Source organism: Balaenoptera musculus, chromosome 10 (assembly GCF_009873245.2).
Source record: "Balaenoptera musculus isolate JJ_BM4_2016_0621 chromosome 10, mBalMus1.pri.v3, whole genome shotgun sequence".
Classification (NCBI taxonomy): domain Eukaryota; kingdom Metazoa; phylum Chordata; class Mammalia; order Artiodactyla; family Balaenopteridae; genus Balaenoptera; species Balaenoptera musculus.
In genome coordinates, this window is record NC_045794.1 from 3,585,837 (window position 1) to 3,611,308 (window position 25,472).

At 52.9% G+C, this 25,472-nt stretch overlaps 1 protein-coding gene across 1 annotated transcript in view; it reads left to right on the forward strand.

Moving 5' to 3' along the window:
- Window positions 1-3,671: 3,671 nt before the first annotated feature.
- PRMT8 (protein arginine methyltransferase 8) overlaps window positions 3,672-25,472 on the forward strand; it is an 84,540-nt gene continuing 62,739 nt past the window's right edge. The window contains exons 1-2 of the mRNA XM_036864725.1: window positions 3,672-3,982; window positions 4,075-4,207. Coding sequence (XP_036720620.1) covers window positions 4,133-4,207 — 75 coding nt within the window. The 5' untranslated portion in view covers window positions 3,672-3,982; window positions 4,075-4,132. The remainder of the gene's footprint in view (window positions 3,983-4,074; window positions 4,208-25,472) is intronic.

Consider the following 25,472-nt stretch of genomic DNA (forward strand, 5'->3'; position numbering starts at 1 on the left):
GCAGCTCTGCTACAACAGCTACACCAAATCATTAGTCCAACTGAAACCTTCTAGTGACAGGAGACTAAATTTCTCTGCGGCATCTCATACAGCGGGATAACTTGTCCAGTTATAGCCCTCCGCCAAGGTTTCGTAACAACCTCTGCATGCTCAACCAACCACCGCACAGCTTCACGCTCTCAAGCACCTCCTGCTCCTCAAGAACCTCCGTGTGAGGGCTGGATAACGTGGGGGTTGTTGTAGTTTTGGGGGGACTTGCCTCTGACTTGGGGATCTTTCTCTGCGGGTCTTTTTATCTCCTCCAAATATCCTTATCCAACTATCCTCAACCATGACTACCTGTTAGCATCACCCAGGGACTTAAAAAAAAAAATCCGGATGCCTAGCCCTCACTAGATCGTAGTCTCTGGGGGTGGAACCAGAGCACTGGCATTTCTAAAAGTCCCCAGATGATTCTCAACAAGGTTGAGAGCCACTCCCTTGTTCCTGGAACCTGGGTAACCTCTTGAAGATCATGCCGGCATCCTGGATTCGCCTGTCGACTCTACCACTGGGGCAGTTCTCTGTGTTTTTGTGTCATCTGTTATGACATGAGGACAGTGACAGCATCTCTCCACCTCAAAGAGTTGTCGAAAGAACTTCATGAGGACACATCTGGGAAAGTCTCCAGCACATAAGGGCCCTATCAAGTTTAACTCAGAGCCTAGCACAGTGCCTAGCAAATGTTAGCACAATGTCCGTGTGGTCTGACCATAAGCCAGGCATTGTTTTAAGCATTTTACATGTACTATTCAATACATTTTGTTGCACTGAAGATCTAGCGTAAGAAAAATGACATAAGCAAAATGTGTCTTCGGGACCTCTTTACCCAGTAGGACCTACTGTCCAAACGACTCATTTAACTAACATCCTGGAGAACTTCCTGTACTCCTTGTCATACGTCCTTTTGCCTCCCAGCAGAGTCCTTTCCAAAGCTCTTCTACAAAAGTTCTCTCTATGTCAAAGCCTCCAGGGTGATTAAATTAAGACCTGTTCAATGGTCATTCCAGTATCTTTTGTTGCCTATTGCTAAGCCCAGGGCCTATTCATGAGCTAGATATATAAGTGATGCCCAGTAAGTTCTTCGTGGAATGACTAAATCTTGCAAAAGACTATGTGACATACCTATGCAAAAGAGAAGGAGAAAGACCGAATTCTTGTGAACAGTGGGGATGGTGAGAAAATGCTACCGCAAAATGCCCACTATGTGCTAGGCACTTTTTATGCATCATGAATTTTCACAACTCCAGGAGATGGGTATCCAGGTAATCTTTTGCTGTGTAGCAAATTACCCCCAAACTTAGTCTCTTAAAAGTAACAGTTATTTTGCTTGGGAATTTATAAAGAGGTGGGAGCGTAGAAGGGGCAACTCCTCCCTGCTCCAAGGTAGCTCTGCAGAGGACAGGAGTGTCCCCTTTCAGGACTGCTCAGGCTTGTCCTCCAGCCACCCTGGAGCCACCCTGGTGGCCCAGCCTCCTCAGGCACAGCCCCGGGCTGGCTCGGGTTTGGATGGGTTGGACTACAAAACTCTTTGCTATGAGAATACAGCTCTCCATCTCAGCCTCTCCACTCCCCATTCCAAGGGGAGCCGTGCTTGGGGAGAAGCCAAGCCAAGCAAAAGATTTCAACAGAGAATGGAGGAAACACACCCACTGAGGTTCTCATAGCAACATAATCACGCACAGGCAGCAGCCTATTTCGGTGGGAGCTTGTCTGAGCTTCCCTCCCCGCCCCGGTTAGTCACAGAATGGATGCACCGCACAGGCTGCAGCAGTGTGAGGTGGGGTAGGGTGGGGGGAGAGCGCTGGGCTGGAAGCCAGGGGGCTGGGGAGCTGCTCTGAGATGCTCCGTCAGCTAGCTGATGGATCACAGACACGTGTCCTCTCTCTGATCTCGGGGTCCTTCTCCGTCAAATGAGAGGATAGGACTGAAGAACTGGGAAGATCCTTTCTGGTTTCCGTTGATTGTACAAGTACTGAGCCTCTCTTGGTAGGAGATCAGATGTCTCAAGATCTTTTGTCTCTGAGAAGGATGCTTAGAGAAAATGGGGTTCAAGAGGGTAAAGGTCACTCCTTAGATTCAGCTCATTTGCCCCCCACCACCTTCTGCGCGTTGGCAGGATGTGAAAGGGAAGGAGAATGACCAAGTGTTGCCAGACTCTGCTCGCTCACCCTGAACACGCATCCAGGTTTGTGGTCTGAGAGAGGAAAAGGTTAAGGAGGTTAAGGTCATTCTTTCATTTAAATGTACTCCTTCCTCAACACACACACTCACACACACACACACACACTCACACACTCACACACACACTCACATACACACTCACACATTAACTCAAGCCTCTTGCCCACTCTCCATCCCCTCCTCTCCTCTCCCTCCTCCACTTATTGCAACGTATCCTCTCTTTCCCGAGGACCAGGTGATGGAAATGTCTTTAGATCCTGGCCCATTTCGTCAATGGACTCTGGGGTTAGTTGAGGACAATCAGGCTCACACCTCCTGGCTGTCAAAGGTGACGTTAAATAACAAATAGGGCATGCATGCAGGACTGCTCTGCCTAGGTAAGCACAGGGGTGAAGTGAAGAGAGCCAGGATGCCCAAGGAGCCCCTTTTAGGTCCCTGCCCTTGACTTGTGAACTGAAAGCTTGAAAGTGCAGCTGTCTTCGAAGGAGTCAGCCCCAGAGGCCTGTTGTAATGGAGGACACAGAGCGCCCCCCCCGTTTTATTCCCCACCCGCCTGACAGATGGCCAGTAAGACTGAGAAAAAGAAGCTCTCAAAGTGAAGACAGGAATGCATTGTATAAAAATTCACACCCCCTGCTGCCGCCCAAACTCCCTTAAAAAAGGATCAAGAGAATCCTAATGGGTACGTGACATCCTCCTTCTCTCCCATAAAAGGGACTTCAAAATCTGGTGATGCTGGGGGAGGGGTGAGGAGGGAGAAGAGAGATGTGTGGGCAGGGGGCTGCCAGGGAAGACCGGGGCAGGGGGAGCGCGGCGGAAGGCTCACGCATCTGACTTTCTCCCACCCTCTTTCCCAGGCTACCTCTGGCTGAACCTTGGTCCCACCCTCTCGGCCTGGGCGAGGCTTGGAGCCCCAGGCCGTCGGAGAGGGAGAGTGGGAGAAAAAAGGGGTCATGATGCCACACGTAGCCCTAGAGTTGAAGGAGTTGAGGACCCTCCCTCATCCAGGCATCCACCCCTTGGCTCCCCAAACCCCAAACGCGGAGGGAGGATGCAGGAATTGGCAGCGGAGCGGGAGAGCTGGGTGGGGGGGAGGGCTGGGATGGGGGCGAGGTGACCGTGGCCCAGCCTTGCTCAGGGCCCGTCCTCGGTGGGAGGACGCACACCGGGTCCGAGGACCTGCCGGAGCCCAGCCCCGGCGCCTGCCTTCTCTGAGCCTCACGCGTGGCCCGGCTGCGTCCGCGCAGCCCTCGCCCCCCGCCTCCCCGCCACCACCACCCCCCCCCCCAGCAAGTTGTCCACGGCGCCCGGGAGTGGAGGCGGCCCAGAGACCCCCGGAGCCCGGGCGAGGGGGCGGCCCGGGGCGCGGGGGCCCTCGGTCTGCGCCCAGCAGCAGCCTCCCGCCCGGCCCAACCTCCTCCCCGCCCCCACTCACCGGCTCAGCCCCCGGGAGGGACGCGCAGGAAGCGTGTTGCTTCGCCCGCTGATCGGCAGAAGTTGAGAGGAGTTGTCGGCTGCCTCGGCCGGCCGGACTTTGCGAGCAGCCGGCGAGGAGCCGCCGCCGCCGCCGCCGCCGCCTCCGCGGAGCCTTCGGGGCTCCCTCCCTCCTGCCTGGCCCGCAGCGCGGGTGGAGAGAGGCGGGGAGGGGGTCGCGGGCGCGACAGGAACTCGAAACTGTGTGAAGGAATCCGAAGCCGATGAGAAGGGAGGAAAATAAAACAAAGTGGAGACTGCAGGAAAGACTCCACCGTGGTTGATGGTACCGGCTGATGCTCCAGCAGAGGGGCTGGGTTGGGCTTTTATTTTATTTTATTTTTCCTCCCATTTTCTCTTTCTCTCTCTCTTTTAAAGCTACACCAGCTCTCTCTTTCTGCACTATCTCTGTATCACCAAACCCTTGCTGGCTCTTATGGGCATGAAACACTCCTCCCGCTGCCTGCTCCTAAGGAGGAAAATGGCGGAGAACGCGGCCGAGAACACCGAGGTAAGGAGGCGAGAGGCCGGGCTCGGAGACCCCGCAGCCCGCCGGGACCCCCGCGCCGCGCGCCGCCGCCGCCGCCGCCGCCGCCGCCGCTCCGCACCTGGTGCCAAACTTTCCCAGCTCCATCCCGCTTGCTTCTGCCGGCCGTGTGCGCGTGTGTGCGTGTGTGTGTGTGTGTCTGTGTGTGTGCGCGCTGGGTGCGGGAAAGACAGTGCCTGTCTCAGGCCCCCTCCCTCTTGAAAATGCAAAAGAGTCGCTCTCACCCCAGCTCCCTCTCCTGCCCCCCGCTGCTCGCTTTCCACCACCACCACCCCAACCAAGTCCCAAACCCTGGGCGGCCGCGCTCCCCTGCCCTCCCCTCTGGGCTCCGTTAGGGCTCCAGAGTGCCGGTTTCTGCCGGATCGGGATGGGTGATCCGGGGGCCAGGTCTGCTCCCTGCGGCGCCTTGACCGTCTCCGGCCGGCCGCTGCCTTGGCGTTAGCCTTCAAGCTCGAGCTCTCGGTCCCCGCAGCACCGCGGAGAGCTCCTGGCCGCGGGGATGGGGGTCGGGGAAGGGGGCCCCGCCGCGCCGCGCCGGGATGGCACTTGGGCACCACCACCAGACCCTCGCGCCCAGACACGGGCCGGGGAGAGGTCTGCCCTCCAGCACCTACGAGCCGCCTCTGGGACGCTAACCCCGGGGAGGGAGCTCGGGCCGCGTCCACCTTAAGGACCAGGGACAGCGCCCGCGCCTGCCGCAGCCGAGCCCACGCGGGCCGTGGGGCCTGCGCGCCGCGCTGCAGCGGGAAATGGGTCCGCAGCCGCTCGTCCCGCAGCAGTTCCCAGGAGGTCGCTCTAGCTCCGCAAATTGCGCTCTCGTCCCCCGCCTCCGGCAGCCCAGCGGCTGCCCTTTCTGTACTCTGGAGTTGGCTCGGAGCCGCAAAGAGCCCTGCTGGGATTTGCGTCCGGCGACTGGAGGCTGCGTTCCTTGGCCTCGCTCTGACCCTGCTGTCATTACAACTGGGTTAGCCCGTAGGCTCTGGGCACCTGTAGTCACGAAGGGGATCCGCGTGGGCAGCCCCCTTACCTTCGTGGAGGAACGGTGCGCCGAGGGGGGGGGCGGAGTGGGGTATGTGTGTGAAGATCATCCCTTACTCGGTGGCAGGAAAAAGGCAGAGAGCAAATTCCCGGGCTCTATTAATAGCCGGGTGTCTGGTGGGGCTGCCGTGCACTTCACATATGGTTACCCATATGCAGCGTGGGGCGGGATGGAGGTGTGGCACGGGGATTGTCCCTCTGTCTTGCTGGGTTGCAGAAAGGGGCAGAGACCCTTCCCGATCTTCTTCCCTCGAGTTCTGAACTGCAGCTACCCCCTAACCCCACCGCGTAGGCAGCAAAGCTTTTAAAATCCCAGTTCTCTGAGAAACTAGAAGCAGCATGCATCTGGCAACTGTCGATTTCGAAACAAACACTCTCTGGGGGAGAACAGTGGGGTGTTCGGGAGCTAATGCTGTCGCCTTGAGTTAGGGCAAAGCATGCGCGCCTGCTGTCCCCTCGCCACTTCCTCTTCCCCCCCCCCCGCCCCCCCGCCCAGGCGAGCAGACACTCAGAATGATGTGTAGTGCAAGGCAGAGAGCTAGACTTACCAATCCCCTCGCCCTCCTCCCTCCCATCGCCCACCTGCAGAATGGGTTTCTAAAACTAGCCCAGAGTCCAGGCTGCACTTCTGTAATCTGTTGGACCAGCGGGCACGTAGCAGTCCCTGCAGCCGTGTGGCTGGAGCGCTAGAAGCAAGAAACAGCTTCTCTCTGCCCATCCCCCTACCGCTCGGCTTCTAAAAAAAAAAAAAGTTTTCCCAGGTCTCTAGCCCCCCGGTACTCCGGTTGTTGCGCCGAGTCTGGGTGCAGACCCCGGCCAGGTTCCGCAGTGTGCACGGCGATGTGAGCTTCCCCACCTCGGCCCGGGTTCAAGGAGTCCGGAGCAGGCAGAACGACGCGCGCCAGGCTATTTTTACATGCAGCCCCCGCAGCTCCGCGCTCCCCCTTCTCGGCAGTTGCACATGCCAGCTCTGCTCAAGGCATCAATGAAAACAGCAGTATAGGCGGCCGAGCTCCTGAGAGCAAAAAAAGAAAAAAAGAGGAAAACACAAAAAAAACCCCACGTCGAACGCCTGGCACAAAGGGGGAGGGGCAGATCCAGCTGGGGCTCCGGGAAGGGGAGTGAGTCTGGGGTTCAGTTCTTCACAGCTTCCCCTGAGAAGGGGAAGAATTCAGACTTGGTCAAACGTGCCCACTGGAGGCATCCAGGCAGCGTGACAATCACTTGGTTTTCTTCCAGGAACTGGCTGTTTTTGGAATGAGCCAGGACTAGAGCAGTACTTCCAAAAGTGAGGTGTTGTGGGTCTGCCTGCATTTATGGTGAGAGAGAGGGAGGCAAGGATGCCTCTGTGGGGTGTGTGTGTGTATGTGTGTGTGTGTGTATGTGTGTGTGTGTGTGTGTGTGTGTGTGTGTGTGTGTGTGTGTTGTGTCTATGGTGGTAGCGCTCCTTGTTTTTTAATTCAACACATCTTTATCGAACACTGACTCTGTGCCAGGAATGATTAGGCTCTCGAGATCCAAAGATGAAGACACCAGGCCCCTGCCCTCAAGGAACTCACAGTCTGGTGGACTGTAGTGCCGGATGATCCAGGTAGTTCGGTAGCACCTTTTCCTGCCTTTCCTTGGTGTGGTTTACAAGCACTTTATCTCATTTCATCCTCACCATAATCCTGTGAGATAAGCAAAGATTAGTTTTCATTTCTTAGCCCCATTTTACAGGTGAGGATGCCGAGGCTGAGAGGTCCGGCAAGTTCTGAAAGTTAGCTGGTCAGCTAGGACAGACAGCCTTGGAGCACAGACTGCCCCCACTTCTGATTCACTGCCCTTTGCCCTACATTGCTACTTCTATTCTATTATTATTATTATTATTATTTTGGCCACACTGTGCAGCATGTGGTATCTTAGTTCCCCGACCAGGGATCGAACCCATTCCCCCTGCAGTGGACGCAATGATTCTTACCCACTGGACCGCCAGGGAGGTCCCTACGTGACTTCTAAAAAGATGCCACGTTTGGATGGCAGCAGGACAGAGGGATAGGGAGAGAGGATGTTTGGGAAGGGAGAGATGCGGTGTTGGGACAGGCAAGGGTGACAGGGAGAAGGTGACTTCTCACGAGGTTTTTAGGGAGAGATGTTCTAATCCTTAGGCAGGAAGGAGAAAGTGGGGAACAAAACTACCTGCTTGTGAGCAGAGCCTCCCTTGACCAGTGAAGTTTGGAGCTGAGGCAGGGAGCATCCAGAGTGCAGGCTGGGTGGGCATGGTGAGTTCCGTGTCCGCTTTTTCTGGCTCTGTCCCTCAGATGCGCTTCTCCTCCTCAGCCGAGGGCATCATCCCCTGCTCCGCATGTGTCATTAGAAACCTTCTACTGTCTGGTCTCCTTCCCAGCCCGCTGTCTGCAGAGGCCACCGCCCTCACTCTGCCCTCACTAAGGCAACAGCCTCTCTCCTGTCGTCCTCTTCTCTAATCCAGCCCTCGATGGGCTTTCAGAAGCACAAACCTGCTCATGATCAGACATTGCTTTCAAAACTTACCATGTCGCCCTGTTGCCTTTAAGACACAGGATAAAGCCCATTTCCTTAGCCCTTCAGTACCTGCCCCGTGCAGTTCTCTGCAAACACTGACTTCATGTCTGAATGCCTTTGTGCTTCCTGGTTCCTCTACCTGGGCTACTCTACACCGACCCCCCACCCCACCCCGCCTCTCTGGAAACAAAAGATCTTCCTCAACCAGCAAGACCCAGTTCAAAGGTCTCTTCCTCTGAGCACCCTTCCCAGATCGGCCATTTATCCTCCATCCCATGGTGAGTGAGTTTTCCTTCTCCTTCTTCTGTGCTCCTAACACCTGTCTCTCACTTTTCCTATTACACGATAATTGGCTTTTTTTTTAAACATCTTTATTGAAGTATAATTGCTTTACAGTGGTGTGTTAGTTTCTGCTTTATAACAAAGTGAATCAGCTATACGTATACATATATCCCCATATCCCCTCCCTCTTGCATCTCCTTCCCACCCTCCCTATCCCACCCCTCTAAGTGGTCACAAAGCACCGAGCTGATCTCCCATTGGCTTTTTATATGTCTATTTCTTCAGTTGGATAATGAACTTTTTTGGGGGAGGGTGTCTACCCTGGTCTTAACACTGTGCCTGACACAGAGTAAATGAAAAATGCTAACAAGTGTTGACTGATTCAGGGGATTATGAACAAGCTTGTGAGCCTTCTGGGTGTTAATCACTCACGGCTTTCTGAAAATTGGGCTTCCCATCTCCCACTCCTGTGCTTAGGTTACTGTGGACCCTGAAAACTCAAAAAATGAGTAGAGTTTCTGGGAATCGAGGTGCTGCAAAGCTCAAAGCATGGGTACACTTTGGTTACCTGTGTACGTGCTTAATAGTCTGTTATTACTGACTCTTCCCGTGGGGTGTTTGTCTGAATAGCAGATAAATGGATTAATCACAATGTCCAATTATGAACCCTGGGGGATGATGGACCCTTCTGAGCTTCTGCTTGCTTTACTGGTTCTTGGTGAAAGCCTGATGCATTATGTACGGTGCGACTCCCTGATTGGGGTTTTCGCACCTCAAAGGAGAACCCCCAGGGGTGAGAAAACAGTTTTAGCAAAGGAGTCATTTTGGAGACTGGTTTTTGAATGTGCTATTGACTTACTGGCCTGGGGAGAGAGAATAATTATGGGCTGGGAAAATTCCTGCAATAGGACAGTGGGGTTAGGGTACCAATGGGTGCTGCCTTGTGAGTTATGGGGAGAGCTGGGCTGAATTCCGACGTGGTGTACATTGGTGGTTTTGGCTCATGGTTCCCTCTTCTCAGGGTTTTCGGCTCAAGCGTGTGGTCCTATAGCACAAAGGTGAGGGGAGGAGAGGAAAGAGGGCAAGAGGAGGCTGGACCCAGGCCCACTTCTCTGGGGTCTGCATCGTGTCTCTTTCCGACGTGCGTGGGGCTCTGGAGCCAGACTGCCTGGCTTTACACTGAACTCAGTGGACGTGTTGTTATGATGAACAAGTCCCCGAACCCCTCTGGGCCTTGTACGGCTGTTGCGATGATTGAATGAATTAATTCGTGCAAAGGGTTTAGAGCATGGTGAGCTCCCAAGGCCTGCAGGATCGTCAACCTGTCAGCTTTTAGGAGTCACGCCAGAAAAGTGCCAGCTGGATGAACTCTCCTACTTCCTTATTTCTCCAGCTGAAGCGATCGCCAAACCACAGTCTACATCCCTCAGCAAACACGGATTTCAGCCCTGAGCTGAGCTCAGGAGAATTAAGAAGATGCCCACGTGTCTTTTGCGCGCCCTCCCCCCCCCCCGCCCCCGAGAGACTTGGCTCTTCAGAGAGCCCTCCGTTGGCTTTTGGCTGTCAAAGAGGGTGAAACCACACTCCCGTCTCTGACTCGGGAGTGGGTTTCATTTCCTCCTCGGCGCAAACTGCGATGTGAAGTGATGATCACATTCCAGCGTGGAACATGCAAAAATCTGTAAAAACAGCATTTACACCTTGGAGTCTACGGTGCCAGCACGAGAAAATGGGCAATGTGGCGAGATGTGAGCTGCCAAGGTAACTGGAAGTGGGATCGTGTTGTTATGTGACAGGCGTGTTGTCCCATCGCGCACCGACTTGGCGAGAGGAGGGGAAGCGCCGGCGGGAAGGGCCCTCCGGAAGGTCACTCTGTCCGCGCTTCCAGCCCTGAGCCCACTTCCTGCACGCACGATGCAATTGGCCCCTTGGTTGCTTGTTACAGAGCTTCACAGGAGGCAACTTCCCCAAACCCCTTGTGCATCTCAAGAGTCAGGAAGTTAGTTCTGCCTTAGGTCTGAGCTCCATCTCTTCCATTGCAATTGGAGTCACCTTGGTTTATGTTATTCTAAAAGGAGATTAAAAATCGTCTGGCTGCCTTTGCATTTTGGGCTGCAGGAGGGATGTCTCACCCTCTTTACCAGCCTCTGTTCGGAGTGATTCCAACCCCTTCCTCTGAAATTCTGGATTAGCCAGGAGAGGCGTGTTTGGGAAGACATGCCCCTCCGGTGGTCCCCGGCCCGCTGGATATTTCACACATCAAATGGCTTTTCTCCTTCACTTGTTATTAGAAGTCCCTCAGGCATCACGGCTTTCTCCAGATTTGTAGTGGGTGACCCATAAGCAAAGATCTCTTTTTAAAGTATAATTTTATAAGAGCAAACAGCTCGATGTATACATTTTCATAAAGTCATAGAATCTTAGAGCCGGATGGGAACTTCAGATCATTCAAATTAAGAGACGGGAAAACATTCCCAATATCAGAGTGCTTCGGTGTTGGTGTCGGGTCCATGTTTCCTCTTAGGTCAATGCCATTTCTACCTCCTTTAGCACTGGCTTGACTGTTTTTACATTTGGTGCTAATTTTCTGGTATATCCTGATATGTAATATCGAAAACCAGTGTTTCCCTACGTAAGATCTAGGAATTGTGCATAGCAAGATCTCTCTCCTTTTCGTACAACACATAAAATGCTTCGGCATATATCGTCTTGTTTAATGGGTGCCATCATACATTTCATACATACACACATATGTTACATCCTGTACACCATACATAACATGGCAAGTTACATACTATTGCCATCGTACAGATGAAGAAACCAAAGCACGGAAAGTTAGTGTTACTTGCCCAAGATCCCACAGCTAGTAAATGATGGAACTCAAAGTCTGGTTTTCTAGCCACTGAGACCTCTGCTTTTCCCAGTCCGCCAGGCTGTGAAGACAGCAGAAGGAACAGAGTAGACACTTAAAATACAAAGAGAAAGAATGGAGAAATTAACAGGAGAAACAAAGAATGGTGGATTGGGAAGAAACCGAGGAAAAGACACCAGCCCCGGCTTTCCTCTCCTGCTTTCAGTTCTCACTGCTATGCCCCGTGGGTGGCGGGGACCCAGTATAACTTGTGGCCAGGACAGTCTTCGTTCCTCCCGGATGTCCCTGGGTCCGGGAGTCCTAGCTGGTGGGCCAGGCAAAACTCTTGACTAACAAATTGTACCTTTTTGGAAGCTGGACCGAGGCCACCATGAACTCTCATCCAGCTTCTTGCGTGGGATGAAATGAATAGCAGAGACTTCAGGACAGGAACTTGGTTTTTTAAATTTATCTTTGTAGTTTTATTTCATTGTCTAGGGCTCGTGCAACAAAGTACCACAAACTGGGGGCTTAAATAACTGACATTTATTCTCTCACAGTTCTGAAGGCCAGATGTCTGAATCCAGACGTCAGCAGGGTGGGCTCCTGCTGGAGGTTCTTAGGGGGAAATCTGTTCCCTGACTCTTTCCCTGCTTCTGGTGCTTGTCAGCTATGCTCTGGCTGGTAGAGACAGCACTGCCTCTCTGCCTCCGTCTTCACGTGGCCTTTTCTCCTACGTGTGTCTGTATCTCTTCTTCTTCTAAGGACACTAGTCGTATTGAATCAGTGCCCACTCTGTCCAGTATGGCCTCATCTTAATCTGATTACATCAGCGAGGCCCTTGTTTACAAATGAGGTCAAATTCACAGGTAACAGGGGTTAGGGCTTCAATACATCTTTTGGGGGGACTTGATTCAACTCATAACGTCACCCAACATGGTGCCCACACGTAGTAGAGAGTAGAGAGTGGCTGGCAGATGGCAACAAATCTGTAAAGAGGGCTCAGAATAGTTGCAGAGTCAGTGAAGGTTGTCTCTCTCCTTTTTTTATTTTTTAAATTTTTATTTATTTATTTATTTATTTATGGCTGTGTTGGGTCTTCGTTTCTGTGCGAGGGCTTTCTCTAGTTGCGGCGAGTGGGGGCCACTCTTCCTCGCGGTGCGCGGGCCTCTCACTATCGCGGCCTCTCTTGTTGCGGAGCACGGGCTCCAGACGCGCAGGCTCAGTAGTTGTGGCTCACGGGCCCAGCTGCTCCGCGGCATGTGGGATCTTCCCAGACCAGGGCTCGAACCCGTGTCCCCTGCACTGGCAGGCAGATTCTCAACCACTGCGCCACCAGGGAAGCCCTGTCTCTCTCCTTTAAGTCTCTCTCCTGCAGCTCGCCCAGTGTCCACCTTGCCCACTGTTTCCGCAGAACCTTGGTCAGGCCCCCTTTCCTTGAGTTGCAGCAAAATTATAACAAGAGCTGCCATTTTCATGTCCCTGTTTTGTGTTGGGCCCGCTGTTCAGTGCTTCGTAGGCATTGCCTTATTTAATTTACGCAACATTACAAAGCAACTCTTCTTATTCCCATTTTGTAGTTGAAGAAGTGGAAACTCACAGTGGTTGGTTGTCTTGATGAAGATTATAGGACCAGTACGTAGTCCCATACTACAGTCCTGCTGCCGACCGGGGCCTCTTCCCCCTCTTTTATTCACATCCCCAGCGGGAAGCTCGTCCTCGCTTTTGCCCACGCCAGGTCCCGCCCACTGAGAGCCTCTTGGGGGCTGGAAGGAACTGGTAAACGTCTCCGTGTGGGAGAGGGTGGAGCTGTCTGGAGCCTGCCAGGAGCCTGCCAGCCTGTACCCGGCTCCGTGTGTTCAATCCCCTTGTCCTCCCGGGGGATTTGCTTTCCATCGTTGCCAGAGAATTATTGTAGTGGTAGCATTGGGAGCCCATTCCTAGCTTCCGTGGAGGGCTATTCTGGAGGACGGGAGCGGTAAGGACTTTCTCGGCACCTTCCAGTTAAGCCACGTGGGTCACTGGCTTCTGGGCCTGAGGCAGTTTTGTGCAGAGGTTCGGGGCGCAGGCCCTGGGGCTCGTGCCTGGGTGCAGACCTCAGCCGGGCTGGGTCCTGGCGTGCACGCGTTACACCATCATCTGTGCCCGGTTTCATCATCTGTGTCGTGGTGGTAGCACCTTATCCCGCGGAGCTATTATGAGGGTTAAATGAGCGACTTCGTGTGAAGCTCACATAGGTACATGGCAGATGCTCAAGATGAGCTATGATTTATCATCCGGGCTTAGCCGGTGGTGTCTCAAAGGGGCGCGGGGGCGCACAGATGGATAAAGGGCCTCCACTGGTGACGTGATGGACTCACTGATCCACACGTTCTCAGGAGGGACAGGGTTTTCCACGCCCCGCGGGCTGGCCTGCCCCACTCCACACGCACACTCAGTGTTGGGCTCCAGGGCTCCGGTGTTCACAGTGTCCACAGCAGGAAAACAAAACCTCACAGAGCCCCTAGGGATGGAGAGAAGTGGCAGATGGGCACCCACCGCTTCAGACCTCTTGGCCTTCTCCGGGCGCCCCCAAGCCCTGCTGCTGGGACAAGAGCCACTCCTACTGCTCGATAACTGGATTGATGTTCCCCACGTTCCCACGGCGGGAGAACAAGTCCTGGCGGGAGGGGAGGAGGGCAGAAGTGTCGCCCAGGCAGGCGCCGCAAATCGGGTGTTAATTACCGAGTTAAACACCCTGTCCTCTTGGCCATGAATCCAGTAAAGGACATTCACCGGGGGTGAGGCCCAACCAGAGGGTGGTACAGCTGAGACCAAACCACTATAAAGGGAACGGCGATTAGCAAATCCCTCCTTCAGGTCCCCATCTGTAGCTCTATTGTGAAGGATCATCTGTTGTTAGCTGAAGGGAAGGAAAGGGGTGGCCTTTAACAGCTGGGGCTGCCAGAAAATGAGAGGCTGCAATTCCCCCAGACGCATTACATCCAAGGGCTTCGTCTCGCCCTGACAGGCAGTTATGACAGCACTTCTCTAAGGAGACGCAATCAGAGAATCCCACAAAAATGATTGCAGCCCATCACAAGGGTAAATGGGATCCTAATTAAGGGATGTTCTCTATTAACGTGCATCAGTGGGATGTTCTCTATTAACGTGCATCAGTGCAATTCTTGCCTTCAGGTACCTAGCAGGGGAGTGATGAATATTTATTGAATGGATAAAGGAAACAAACTTGCACATCACACGTACACCAGCCAACTTCCTTTTGTTACAGAGTCTGTCTACTCCCAGCTCTCCAGAGTGAAAGCTGCGGTTCCCAGTGTACAGTCGGGGAGGGATTTGGAGGCAGACCTGAGTTTGAGTCTCATCCTCATCCCTCTGGGATTAACACCCATTTTTATAATCCATGAAGATTAAATACAATCACAGGAGAAGACAGAAAAAAAGAAACTCGACACATGTTTTCACCTTTTTCCTCCTGTTGTAACTTTGCGTTTATTTGCTTAGCTTTTGTTTTGCTTTTGGGGGAAAATTTGCAGTGCAAAGTGGGAAGAGTCCTTTCGGATTTCAGCGCGGGTGGATGTAGACGACCTCATGCAGGCTGCGGGGCGGCAGGTGTGTTTATGCGTGGAGGTGTGGACACGCACGTGAGTCTGCGGGGCCGTCACGCAGAAGCACGTGCTCACGCGCTTATGTACTTGTCACGCGTGGTTTGCAGTTCACAGCAGGTAACACACAATGAGGTGCACATTTAACCACTAGCCTGGACCTCTGGGGTTGACCCAGGGACTGATGACTCAGTGTGGTGGGGTGTGTTGTATGGGGGGGCACCTGGGGGCGGGGGGGCAGGGAGTGAGGCCCTGGGTGGGAATTTTGTAGAGCGGATCTGAGGGTCAGGGTCAGGAAGGGTAGCAGCCCTGGCTTTGCAGCTGATGTACAACCTTTGTTACGTAGCTCGGGTGCTGTTTTCCTCGGGTGGGGGCTGGGTGGCCACCCTCTCTGGCGTTACACGCTCTCCCCAGGCCATCTCACGCCTCCTCTCTGATGTGCTGATGATTCCCAGCCGAAGCCCAGACCCGGCCCCCGAGCTTGGACTGTATGTCTGGCTGCCCGCAGGACACCTCCGCTCAGGGGCCACACAGGGACCTCAGACTCCTCAAGGCCCCTCCTGGTGTCACTGCTTTCCCCCACCTCTGCCCCCTCCTGCTGGTCCTCATCTTGCTGAGTGTGAAGTTACCTAAGGCACAGGCCCCGGCTCCTCTGCCCCGTCTCCATGGCTGTTCTGGTGATTCTGCATCTCATCGGCTTGTCCTTTGCCCTGAGTTTGTCCTCCTCTTTCGGGTCCCACTTTGGCCGTCCTGGACACGCCCCCCCATCCCTTGCCTGGATCTCTGCATCACCTCCTGGATGCCCCCCACACAGCCGCGCCTGGCTCTGGTCTGTCCTCACAGCAGCACGAACATGCCTTCTGAAGTGGCGACCTGACTGTGCTTCTCCCCTCCTCAGACGCGTTCAGTGGCTTTTCCGTTATCATCGGAGAAGGACCCACCTCCTTGCCGTGGCTTAGCTGGCTCTGCAAGCTCATGCCCCTGAATGCTGTTCTCTGAAGTCCTTCCCTTCCGCTCCAGCTACACTCACCTCCTTCCCTCCCCTCATCACCTCCTACTCTTCCTTCAGGTCTCAGCTTAGATGTCACCTCTTCCAGGAAGCCTTCCCTGGCTCCACCCCCCTCATCTAAGTCAGGCTTAGCTCTCCCGCCATGTGGTCCTACAGTACCTGTGCATCCTCTGTCATGGTGCGCGTCGCTTTGTACCCACTGGCTGACTTCCTTGTCTACAAGTCCACTGTAAACTCTGTGAGGGAAGGGGCTCCGTCCGTGCTGTTCACCATCGGATCCCAGCACCTAGCACAGCGCCTGGTACCTGTTAGAGGTTAAAAACCTTTTGTTCTACGAGTGACCATTGTGACATATACCTTTCCTGCACTGAAAGTGTTCTGTGGATGCTGGCGTGTAAATCTTTATCTATGGCTCCCTTCCTTCTACGCTGGTTGGGACTGTCAGTCACCCAGCGTCCCCTAAAGAGGAAGTCTCTGAGGTCACAGCCATCATCTGCCAACCCAAAGCAAGGCTGCAGGTAAGCTGCCCCAGACAGATGTTCACCGCTGCGTGACAAGGGCAGGACTGCAGAGAGAATGGTGACACTCAGTGCAAACGGGGTAAGAGGAGATTTTCAGACAAACAAGGACATACGTTTCGTACCCTCCTGAACAGGCAAGCCTTAAGTCTCAGAAAGGGCGGAAGGGGGCGGTCAGGGCTATGCCTGGGCCGTGGGGGGAATTCCCTGCACTTCTGCGGTGGGAAGAGGGGGCAGAGAGACCGTGGAGATAGCCCTGCAAAACCTCACTCGAAGCAGGGCAGTCTCGGGGTTTGTATCAGACAATGTATTTTCTTCCCACTAGGCCTGATGCTTCATCATCGGCTGATGTGAGCAGGGGCCATGGTGGGGTGGGGGAGGCAGATATGTCCAGACAAGGGGTCTGAACAGCCCTGAGGCTCCGGCTCCTAGCTGCAGGCTCTCGGGGGCCCCAGGCTCCTGCGCCGGGGCCCGCGCTCTGCAGGAGGATGCGACTTCGGGCCCAGCTGCTCCTGAGCGTTCTTTATTCACGGCTGTCTTAGGCCGGCACTGTCATTCACTCTTCTATTTATAAAGTTAAAAATAAGATGCTCCATATTCCAGGAGGGAGAGAAAAGCAAACCAGCGGCTTGGGCTGCCGGTACAGCAGGGCCCTGGGATTCTGTCCACACGGCCAGCTCTGGTGGCTTTTCCTGGAGGCGTCACTGAAGCTCGGCCAAGCCTGTGCCCACCTCCCCTTCTTCTTCCAGCTCTGCGTCAGCATCAGAGACCAGAGATCTCAGCCCCGCCCCCGCCCCGGAGGGTACTGCACACGCCCTAGTCAAGGCAGCCGGGTTCCATCCTGAGCACCAAGGCGGCTCGGCCTCGGCCTCCCTGGATTATTCACTCTGGTTCCTCGGGCCCTCGGCGGATGCCAGGTAGCCTGGGAAGAGCCGAGAAGCTTGAGGCAGAACCCGCGGCCCGGACTCTGTTGCCGTCTGCCCCCTGCCTCTCAGTCACCCGTGTGAGAAACGCCTGAGTCGGTCCTTGTCTATCCCACCTGATAGGGCGGCCCTGAACTAGACGGAGGCCAGGGCATGAGGACCTTTGGAAAGCGGGGAGGCTTTGTGCAAGTCTTAAGCTTTGCTGTGACTCCCCTGCTGCTTGCTGCAGGTGCCTTCCAGGCCAACCTTGTGCCTGTTTCCCCTTATCGAGCTGCCAGCGGGGATGGAGACAGCTATCACCATCCTCCCCATGGCTTCCCCTTCCAGCCTTGCCCACGTGTGCTAAACTTGTGCTGTTGAGCACGCGAGATGCTTTCCCCTCGAGGTGGCAAATGGTGTAGAAAGTGGAGGTTTGGGGAAAAGCAAAGAGGTGCCGTCAGTCTGGGTTTGGCGGGGAGCTGACCTCTTCTAGGGTCCTGACTTGAACAAGGGCGGAAGGGGAGGAAGCTGGCAGGCAGGTGTTTGTCCGGGAGAACGAACCTCCCTCCAGAAACCTCTGCCTGCGCTTCTGCTCTCCGCCTGCCTGCTGGCTCGGGCTCTCCCTTCCCCAGGCTGGGCCCTCTGTGCTGCTGAGAGTGATGGCTCTTTCCTTTTCAGGCAGGAGAGCCGTGCAGGGCTCGCCGTTCAGCTGGCGGGGCAGGCAGCCTCAGCTTCTTGGCTCCGGGCTCTAGGGCCCTGCATCTGGGAGAGGCTCCCGTCTTGGGCAGTGGTTCCTTTAACCCCCGCATGACCAGACACTTGATGTGCCATGGGTCTCGCCTGTTCCGAACGTGTACGGGGTAGAGGGAATGAAAAGGAAGGTTTGAGTTTCAAACCTGTTAGCGCCATACTTCCTTGTCTTCCCCAGTGTGCGCTGCTGGACTATTATTTCTAAAGTACTGGGACCTGGCATGTCTCCCAGGATCCAGGCCGAGCCAGGATGTTGTATTCCTTTGGTACCATGGCTGGTGCCAGCAGCCGAGCGCCATGCCAGGGACCCAGAGGAGGGGTGATGCCACGGCCACCCCTGCAATCACCGTCCTCTGACATCTTCTCGCCCCAGGCCTTGGAGCCCCCTTGTTACTGACTGCAACGGCCTCTAATCTCACCTGGTCAATCGACGGCATCAGACGCTGTTTGTGTTTTGTTTTTCCCGATTCCCTCTCCTCTTTGGGGTCCTGCGTCCTCCTTCCTCCCATCTCTCCCGCACCTGTGACTGTTCTCTCTCCAGCCCTCCCGTGGACCCTTCTCCCTTCCCCCCCGTAGTGACGCTGACCCCGGCTTCCCGTCCCTGGATGACCTCATCCTCCTGCACGTCTTGTGACGTCCAGACCTGCACTCCTGGCTGGGTTTCTCTTCCTCAGTGTGCGGCAGGCACTTCAAGTCCACCCCGACCCAAACCGAGCTCCCTACCTTTCCTCCGAGCTTGTGCATCTGTTCCTGCCCCGGGCTCCTGCCTCCTTGAAGGGCACTAGTCAGCAGTCATACCAGGGGCCTCCCTACACTCACTTTCCCGCCCCCAACCCCAGAGAATTTGCAAGAGAATCCTGCCAAATCTACCTTCTTCGCATCCTTTACTTGCATCTCTTTCTCCTTATCCCGCTGCCTCCAATCAGACCATCATTATCCTTTGTCTGGATCACGGCAGCCGCTGCCCCGCTTCTGTCCCTGCCCTTGCCAGGTCGTCCTCTTCGTGACAGCGTGATGCCTGCACTCCAGGTGGCCTCAGTGGATGCCGGCTGAGCGAGTGCATGAGTTATGGGTAGAGACGCTTTGCTCAGAGGAGCAAAGGCGGGTGTTTGTTCTGCAGCTGCTGGACGTTGTGAGTTAACGTCAGGGTCACCGTTCTCCTTCTCTTCTGGCCCTGGTGGAGATGCTTGGGTATTAAAGAGCTTTACGTTTGAGCTCATGGGGTTCAGGAGACCTGGGTGACAGTCCAAACTCTGCAGCTTGCTTACTAGGGGACATGTCTTTTCTGAGCTGTCTTTGACCCTGAGAGCACAGCAAAAATCAAAATCAGGGAGCTTGAGGTTCTCGGCTGCTGTGCGTTTTTACCAAGGAGCCTTATCCTTTAGGAGGAAGAAGGACAAAGATTATGACAGGGCGTGAACCTGGAGAGGTGGCTGAATCCGTAAGGAGAGGTGCTCTGGTCGTTCCTTATGTGAAACGTCGTTCAATCCACCCGGCATCACCCCACACTCCCAGAAAGTGCTAATGGGGGGCTTCCAGGCTGTCCTTCTTCCCCTTGCCGTCGTGACAAAATGGGCTGGGTCTTGGGGGTTCCAGAAGCCTCTCTGCAGAGCTCTGATTTACTAACCCAAATAGGGCAAGTGCCTATTGAGCAGATAATTCTTATTTAAGTTTCCTTATGTTTTGGGGTGAGTGGGGATATTGTATTCAGGTTGAGGGGCTGGCTGAGTGACCCCCAGGGAGTCCCTTGGACCCTTTGGGCTGGTTGATCACATCTTACCTGAAGCCAGGGGACAGGACCAGTGAGTCACTGAGATACCCTTCAGGTTTCCGGCGCGGACTCTGCTCTTCCCGTCGCAGTGTTCAGCGCATGAATTGTGCCCGTGACAGGGTGCATACCCTCTTCTCTCTCCAAGGTAATCTCCCTGTCACAGTGTCTGTCTACACCTCACTGTGCCTGGACCTTTTTGGAAAGCCGGCCACTTGCCTCTTGCGCGTCACTTTCCCGTCAGTATCAGGGAAGTGTGTGGTACCCAGCATATGAGTAAAGAGAACACCACAAGTCACCAGTGGGAAATGTTTAATAGCGACGGTTTTAATTCAGTCCGTTGCCTCGGCAGAACCATTCCCTACAGCGTATTATTTTGCAGTACTTTATCCCGTCCAATTTTAGATAATGAATAGTCACAGTCATATCCATGACTGTGGCTAGATACGGCTCTAGTGATTTCATCCAAGGAGCCTAGTGTGACTTAACACATCTGGGAATCCTTTTCTAGGCCCCAAATCCTGAAGGACAAGGAGGGGCTGGGCAGAGAAGCAGGCAGGAGTGATAGCGACTGTCCTTTGGAGAGGGGGGCTCCGAGGAGAGGTCCGCTGTCAAGGTCAGAGAGTTGACTTCAGGGCCAAAGCTGGGCTCTGAGCCCTGACTGTCCCATGTGGCAGGTTGCTGTGTCTATTTCCCAGTCTCGGCTAAATCCATCCTCTCTCCTCTGCTTCCTGCAAGGTGGTCTCTTGTCCCCCCACAGAAAGCCAAAGAGCTCAGTTTCCTTCGAGGTAGGTGCCTGGATGGCTCCGTGCCAGAGCCCTGGCCGGGGCTGGAACCAGGACCCTCCCGCTCACCTTGCTGGGATCCCGTGCCGGGGACCAGATCCGTGCTGGGGTATGGCTGGTATTTCTGGCCGCAGGATGTGGTTTGGAGAGGAGTTGCTCACCCAGAGCCTTGGAGCCTTTCCGATTCCCCCAGCTCTTTCACTGGGGATGCCCAACATGGCTGGATTCGGGGGTCACCCTGCCCCAGGGGGAGGGGTATGCATGAAACGATGTGCAAGCGTGCTGGGGTCTTACCTCTGCTCCCCTCATGTGCTCTCCATCCTTCTCCAGCCTGCTCTCAGCCCCAGAAAGCTGAACGGCGTGGACTGGATCAACAGGCTCCCGTCCCACCCCAGCTCCCCCAGGCTGCTGGCGGGCAGGGTTCCACGGTGGGCTGCTGTGAGCTGGGGGGCCGCCAACGGGAGCATCCGCAGATCAGAGCAGGGAGGGGCGTGAGCTCAGAACAGCTATTCCTCCAGCTCCTTCCCCGTAGGGTCCACCGTCCACTCTTCCCCTAAACCGAGGCTTCCACGTAGCCTCTCACGCAGCCCTCACCACCTCTGGGCTCCAGTAACTTCTCTCTTCTTGACCCCTGACACATAGAGGTCACCGTGGGGTCATCTTACCAGCACCGGGGGCTTCCGCGAAGCTGCTCGTACGAACAGAAATACTTGATGGTGTTCACCCAGCACTTACTCTGCCCCAAGCATCTTCCCAATCTCTTTCCATAGATAATCTAATTTCATTCTTAAATAATCCTGAGAGTAGATGCTAATAATGTCCCTGGCTTGCGAGAGAGAGAACTGCGACTCAGAAAGATGCAGTGAATGTCCCCGAGTCACAGAGCAAGGAAGTGGCGGATGCTGGTTCCAAACACGAGCAGCCATGTCCCAGGACCCAAGCGCCTGCTGGTTACTGGTGGGATCCCTGGACCAGCCACGCCCGCCTCATCTGGGAACTTGAGAGAAATGCAGATTCTCAGCCCCGCCCCAGACTGACCGGCTCCGAGGCTGGGGGGTGGGGCCCGCAGTCCCCTCTCCAGGAGTGGGATGTCCCCCGGGGTTTGAGGACCACTGCTCTCACTGACCCCGGCTACCTCAGCCGCCGTCCCTTTCCCCTAGCCTTGCGTGGCTGGACTGGCGTGGCTGGACTGGCGTGGCTGGGTCCTCCTCCGGCCTGCTCTGGGGAACAGGCTCCGTCAGCGCCGGGCACTGCCCTGGGCTCCGGTGGTTTCTGTTTTCTGTGTTTGGTGACTGTGACCAGCCCAGGCTCTCCTCCCAGCTGGCTTCTCAGGGCTGTGCTCCTATTTTTCTGGGCTCGTCTTCCACGGATCTTCTCCTTTCTCTGGGCTTCAGTGCCCCAGGTGTGAGCACAATGCTGAGAAGTAACAGGGGGACATGGGCCAGACCTCCCTGCACAGATGTTTCATTTGGCCTCCCGGTTCCTGCTCCCACAGGGGTGTCCGCATCCACCCCCGCCCCGCTTCTCCACGCGGCCCACGCGGTCTCCGCATACATGCCTGCTTGATCCACAGTCTCGAAACCGGTGCCGCCACTTTCCGCAGATGGGAATCCAAGGCCAGAGAGGGTAAAGGTTGGTCAAGGATGCCCAGCGAGGCAGGGGCAAAGCCGGGGCTGGAGAAAGAGCTCCCAGGTCCCAGCGTGGCCTTCGCTCATCACATGGTCCTTGCTCTGGGGCTGAGGGTCGCTGAACCTTCACCGTCTGCCCAGTCAGACACTTGCCTCTTCAAGATCTTTTACGAACCTACATAAAGGCGGGCCCTCGCCAGTTTGTTGGAGATGGGGTCCAGGGTGGGGTGATTCACGAGAGGGACAGATGTTTGTGTCCAATGGGGAAAATGACCAGGTGCTTAAGAGGGTCCAGAGCGCTGCAGGGTGGGACCTGAGTGGGATGACTTTGCCGGGAAAGTGTTTTTGTGGAGGCAGGGCTGCCATTACTGGTTTCCTGCCCCTCAGAGTCTCGGCCTCGGAGCTCTGCCCCTCCTGAGTCTGACTCCACGTTCCACCAGTTTCTGACTCTATGACCTTGAACCAGTGACTTGTTGTCTCTGAGCCACAGGTATGCCCTGGGAAAATGGCCTCTTGGGCTTGTCTGCATCCTCTTTCCCATCATTATAACAATATACTTTCTTCCTCCTCTCAGGAGTGAAGGGACCTTGTGAGTGAATTTGCACTGAAGTGCTCATTTGACAAGTAAACGTTTAATGTGTTGTATTCACCACCACTCCCAGCCAAGTCTCTTGATTCAGGAATTTTGAAAGGGATAGAAAAGATAAAATGGGAAATGCTGCATCCAGATTTCATAGGCTTTAAATCCAAGGATTGCTTATTTTAATGGTTTTCAAGGCACCAGAATAATCAGGTTTTGTCTATTTTTCCTTCTGCTTCTATCCATTTTTTTCATTGTGGTCAAATACGCATAATATAAAACTTAACTGTCCTAATCATTTTTAAGGGTACAGCTCAATGGTATGAAGTACATTCACATTGTTGTGCAACCATCACCACCATCCATCTCCAGAACTCTTTTCGTCTTGCAAATTTGAACTTCTGTGCCCATTAAACAATAACTCCCGTTCTCCCCTCCACCCTCTGGCCACCACCATTCTACTTGTCTCTATGGATATGACTAATCTAAGTGCCTCATGTAGGGGGAAGCATACAGTATTTGTCTTTTTGTGTCTGGCTCATTTCACTTAGCATAATGTCCTCAGAGTTCATCCATGTTGTAGCCTGTGTCAGAATTTCCCTCCTTTTTCAGGCTGAATGACAGTCCATTGTATGTATAGACCACATTTTGCTTGTCCATTCTTCCATTAATAGACACTTGGGTTGCTTCCACATTTTAGCTATTATGAATAATGCTTCTATGAACATGGGTGCACAAATATCTCTTCAAGACCCTGCTTTCACTTACTTCGGGCATATACCAAGAAATGGAATTACTGGATCATATGGTAATTCTAGTTTTAATTTTTTGAAGAAGTGCCAAACTGTTTTCCATGGTGGCTGCAGCATTTTACATTCTCGGTGCAAAAGGTTTCCAATTTCTCCACATCCTTGCCAACACTTATTTTCCCGTTTTTTTGTTTTCTTTAATTATTAGCCATCCTAATGGGTGTGAGGTGGTGTCTCCTTGTGGTTTCAATTTGCATTTCCCTAATGATTGGTTCTATCAGTTTTTGCTTCATATATTTTGCATCTCTTTTATTAGATGAATAAACATTTGAAATTGCTGTGTCTACTCGATGAATTGACCACTTTATCATTATGAAGAGATCCTCGTTTTCCTGATATTATTTGCTGTGAAATCTACGTTCTCTGATAGTCTTATAGCTACTCCAGCTTTCCTTTTATTCGAGTTAACATGATATACCGTTTTTCATCCTTTTTTAAAAACTGTTTTTGTGTTAGAAGTAAGTTTCAAACAGGGAGGCATATGGTTGTTTTGAAAATCTAATATGATAACCTCTGTTTTTTAATTGAGGTGTTCAGACTGTTTATAGTTAATGTAATTATAAATATTATATTGATCCTGTAGGGTTTAAACCTACCATCTTGCTATTTGTTTCTATATTACTTATCTGTTCTTTGTTACACTTGCGCTCTTTTTTAAGCCTTTTTTGGGGGACGATACTTGGGTATTTCTTAAGATTCCATTTAATCTTCTTTGCTGGCTTATTATGTATAACTTTTTGTGCTTTTGTAAAGTGGCTGCCTAGAGTTTGTAGTAAGTATATTGAACTTATCATAGTCTCTCTTCAAGTAATATTACAGCACCTCACATGTACTATAAGAATCATACAACAGTATACTTCCATTCCTTCCCTTCTGGCCTTTGTGCTATTGCTATCATACATTTTATTCCTACCTATGTTATAAATCCTAGAAGACATTGTTATTATTTTTTAATTTTTTAATAATCATTTAAAGAGATTTAAATAATAAGGAAAAGGTCTTTTATGGTTATCCATAAAAGTTACTTTTCCAGAGCACTTCATTCTTGGTGTGGATCCAGATTTCCATCTGGTATCATTTTCCTTCTGCCCAAAGGATGCCCTTTAACATTTCTTATAATGTAGACCTGTGGATAATGAAATCTTTCACCTCTGTATGTCTATACAAATCTGTACTTTCCCTTTATTTTTTTATTTATTATTTTTTTAATAGTAATCTTTATTTATTTATTTATTTAATATTTATTTTTGGCTGTGTTGGGTCTTCGTTTCTGTGCGAGGGCTTCCTCTAGTTGCGGCAAGCGGGGGCCACTCTTCATCACGGTGCGTGGGCCTCTTCTCTATCGCGGCCTCTCTTGGTATGGAGCACGGGCTCCAGACGCGCAGGCTCAGTAGTTGTGGCTCACGGACCCAGTTGCTCCGCGGCATGTGGGATCCTCCCAGACCAGGGCTCGAACCCGTGTCCCCTGCATTAGCAGGCAGATTCTCAACCACTGCGCCACCAGGGAAGCCCTTTGCCTTTATTTTTGAAAGATATTTTCACTGGGTATAAAATTCCAAGTTGAGAGGTTTTTTTTTCCTTTCTGTATTTTAAAGGTGGTGCTGTCCTGTCTTCCTGTGTTGTTTCTTATAAGAAGTTGGCTGTCATTCCTATATTAGTTCCTCTGTATGTAACATATCTTTATCCCCCGCCCCTGGATGCTTTTAAGATTTTCTATTTATCAATGGTTTAAGCAATTTGATTGTGATATAGTTTGGTGTGGTTTTTTCCCTCTAATTTCTTTTCCTCAGGGTTTGCTGAGCTTTTTGGATCTATAAGTTTATGGTTTTGGTCAATTTGGAAAATTTCAGCCACCATTTCAATGTTTCATTAAGTATTTTTCTGTTTCCCCTTCCTTTGGTTGCCACAGTCACATGTGTACTAAGTCACTTGAAGTTCTTCCGCACCTCACTGATGCTCTGTTTAGCTTTTTTTTTCAATCTTTTTCTCTCTGTGTTTTATTTTGGGTAGTTTTTATTGCCTGTGTCAATCTTTTCTTCTGTGACATGTAATCTGCTATTAATCTAATCCGGTGTATGTTTTTAAATCACATATAGTTTTTATCTCTAGAAGTTCATTTTCTACCTTCTATGTCACCACATGACACACTTAATCTTTCCTCTAGTTTCTTGGACATGTGAA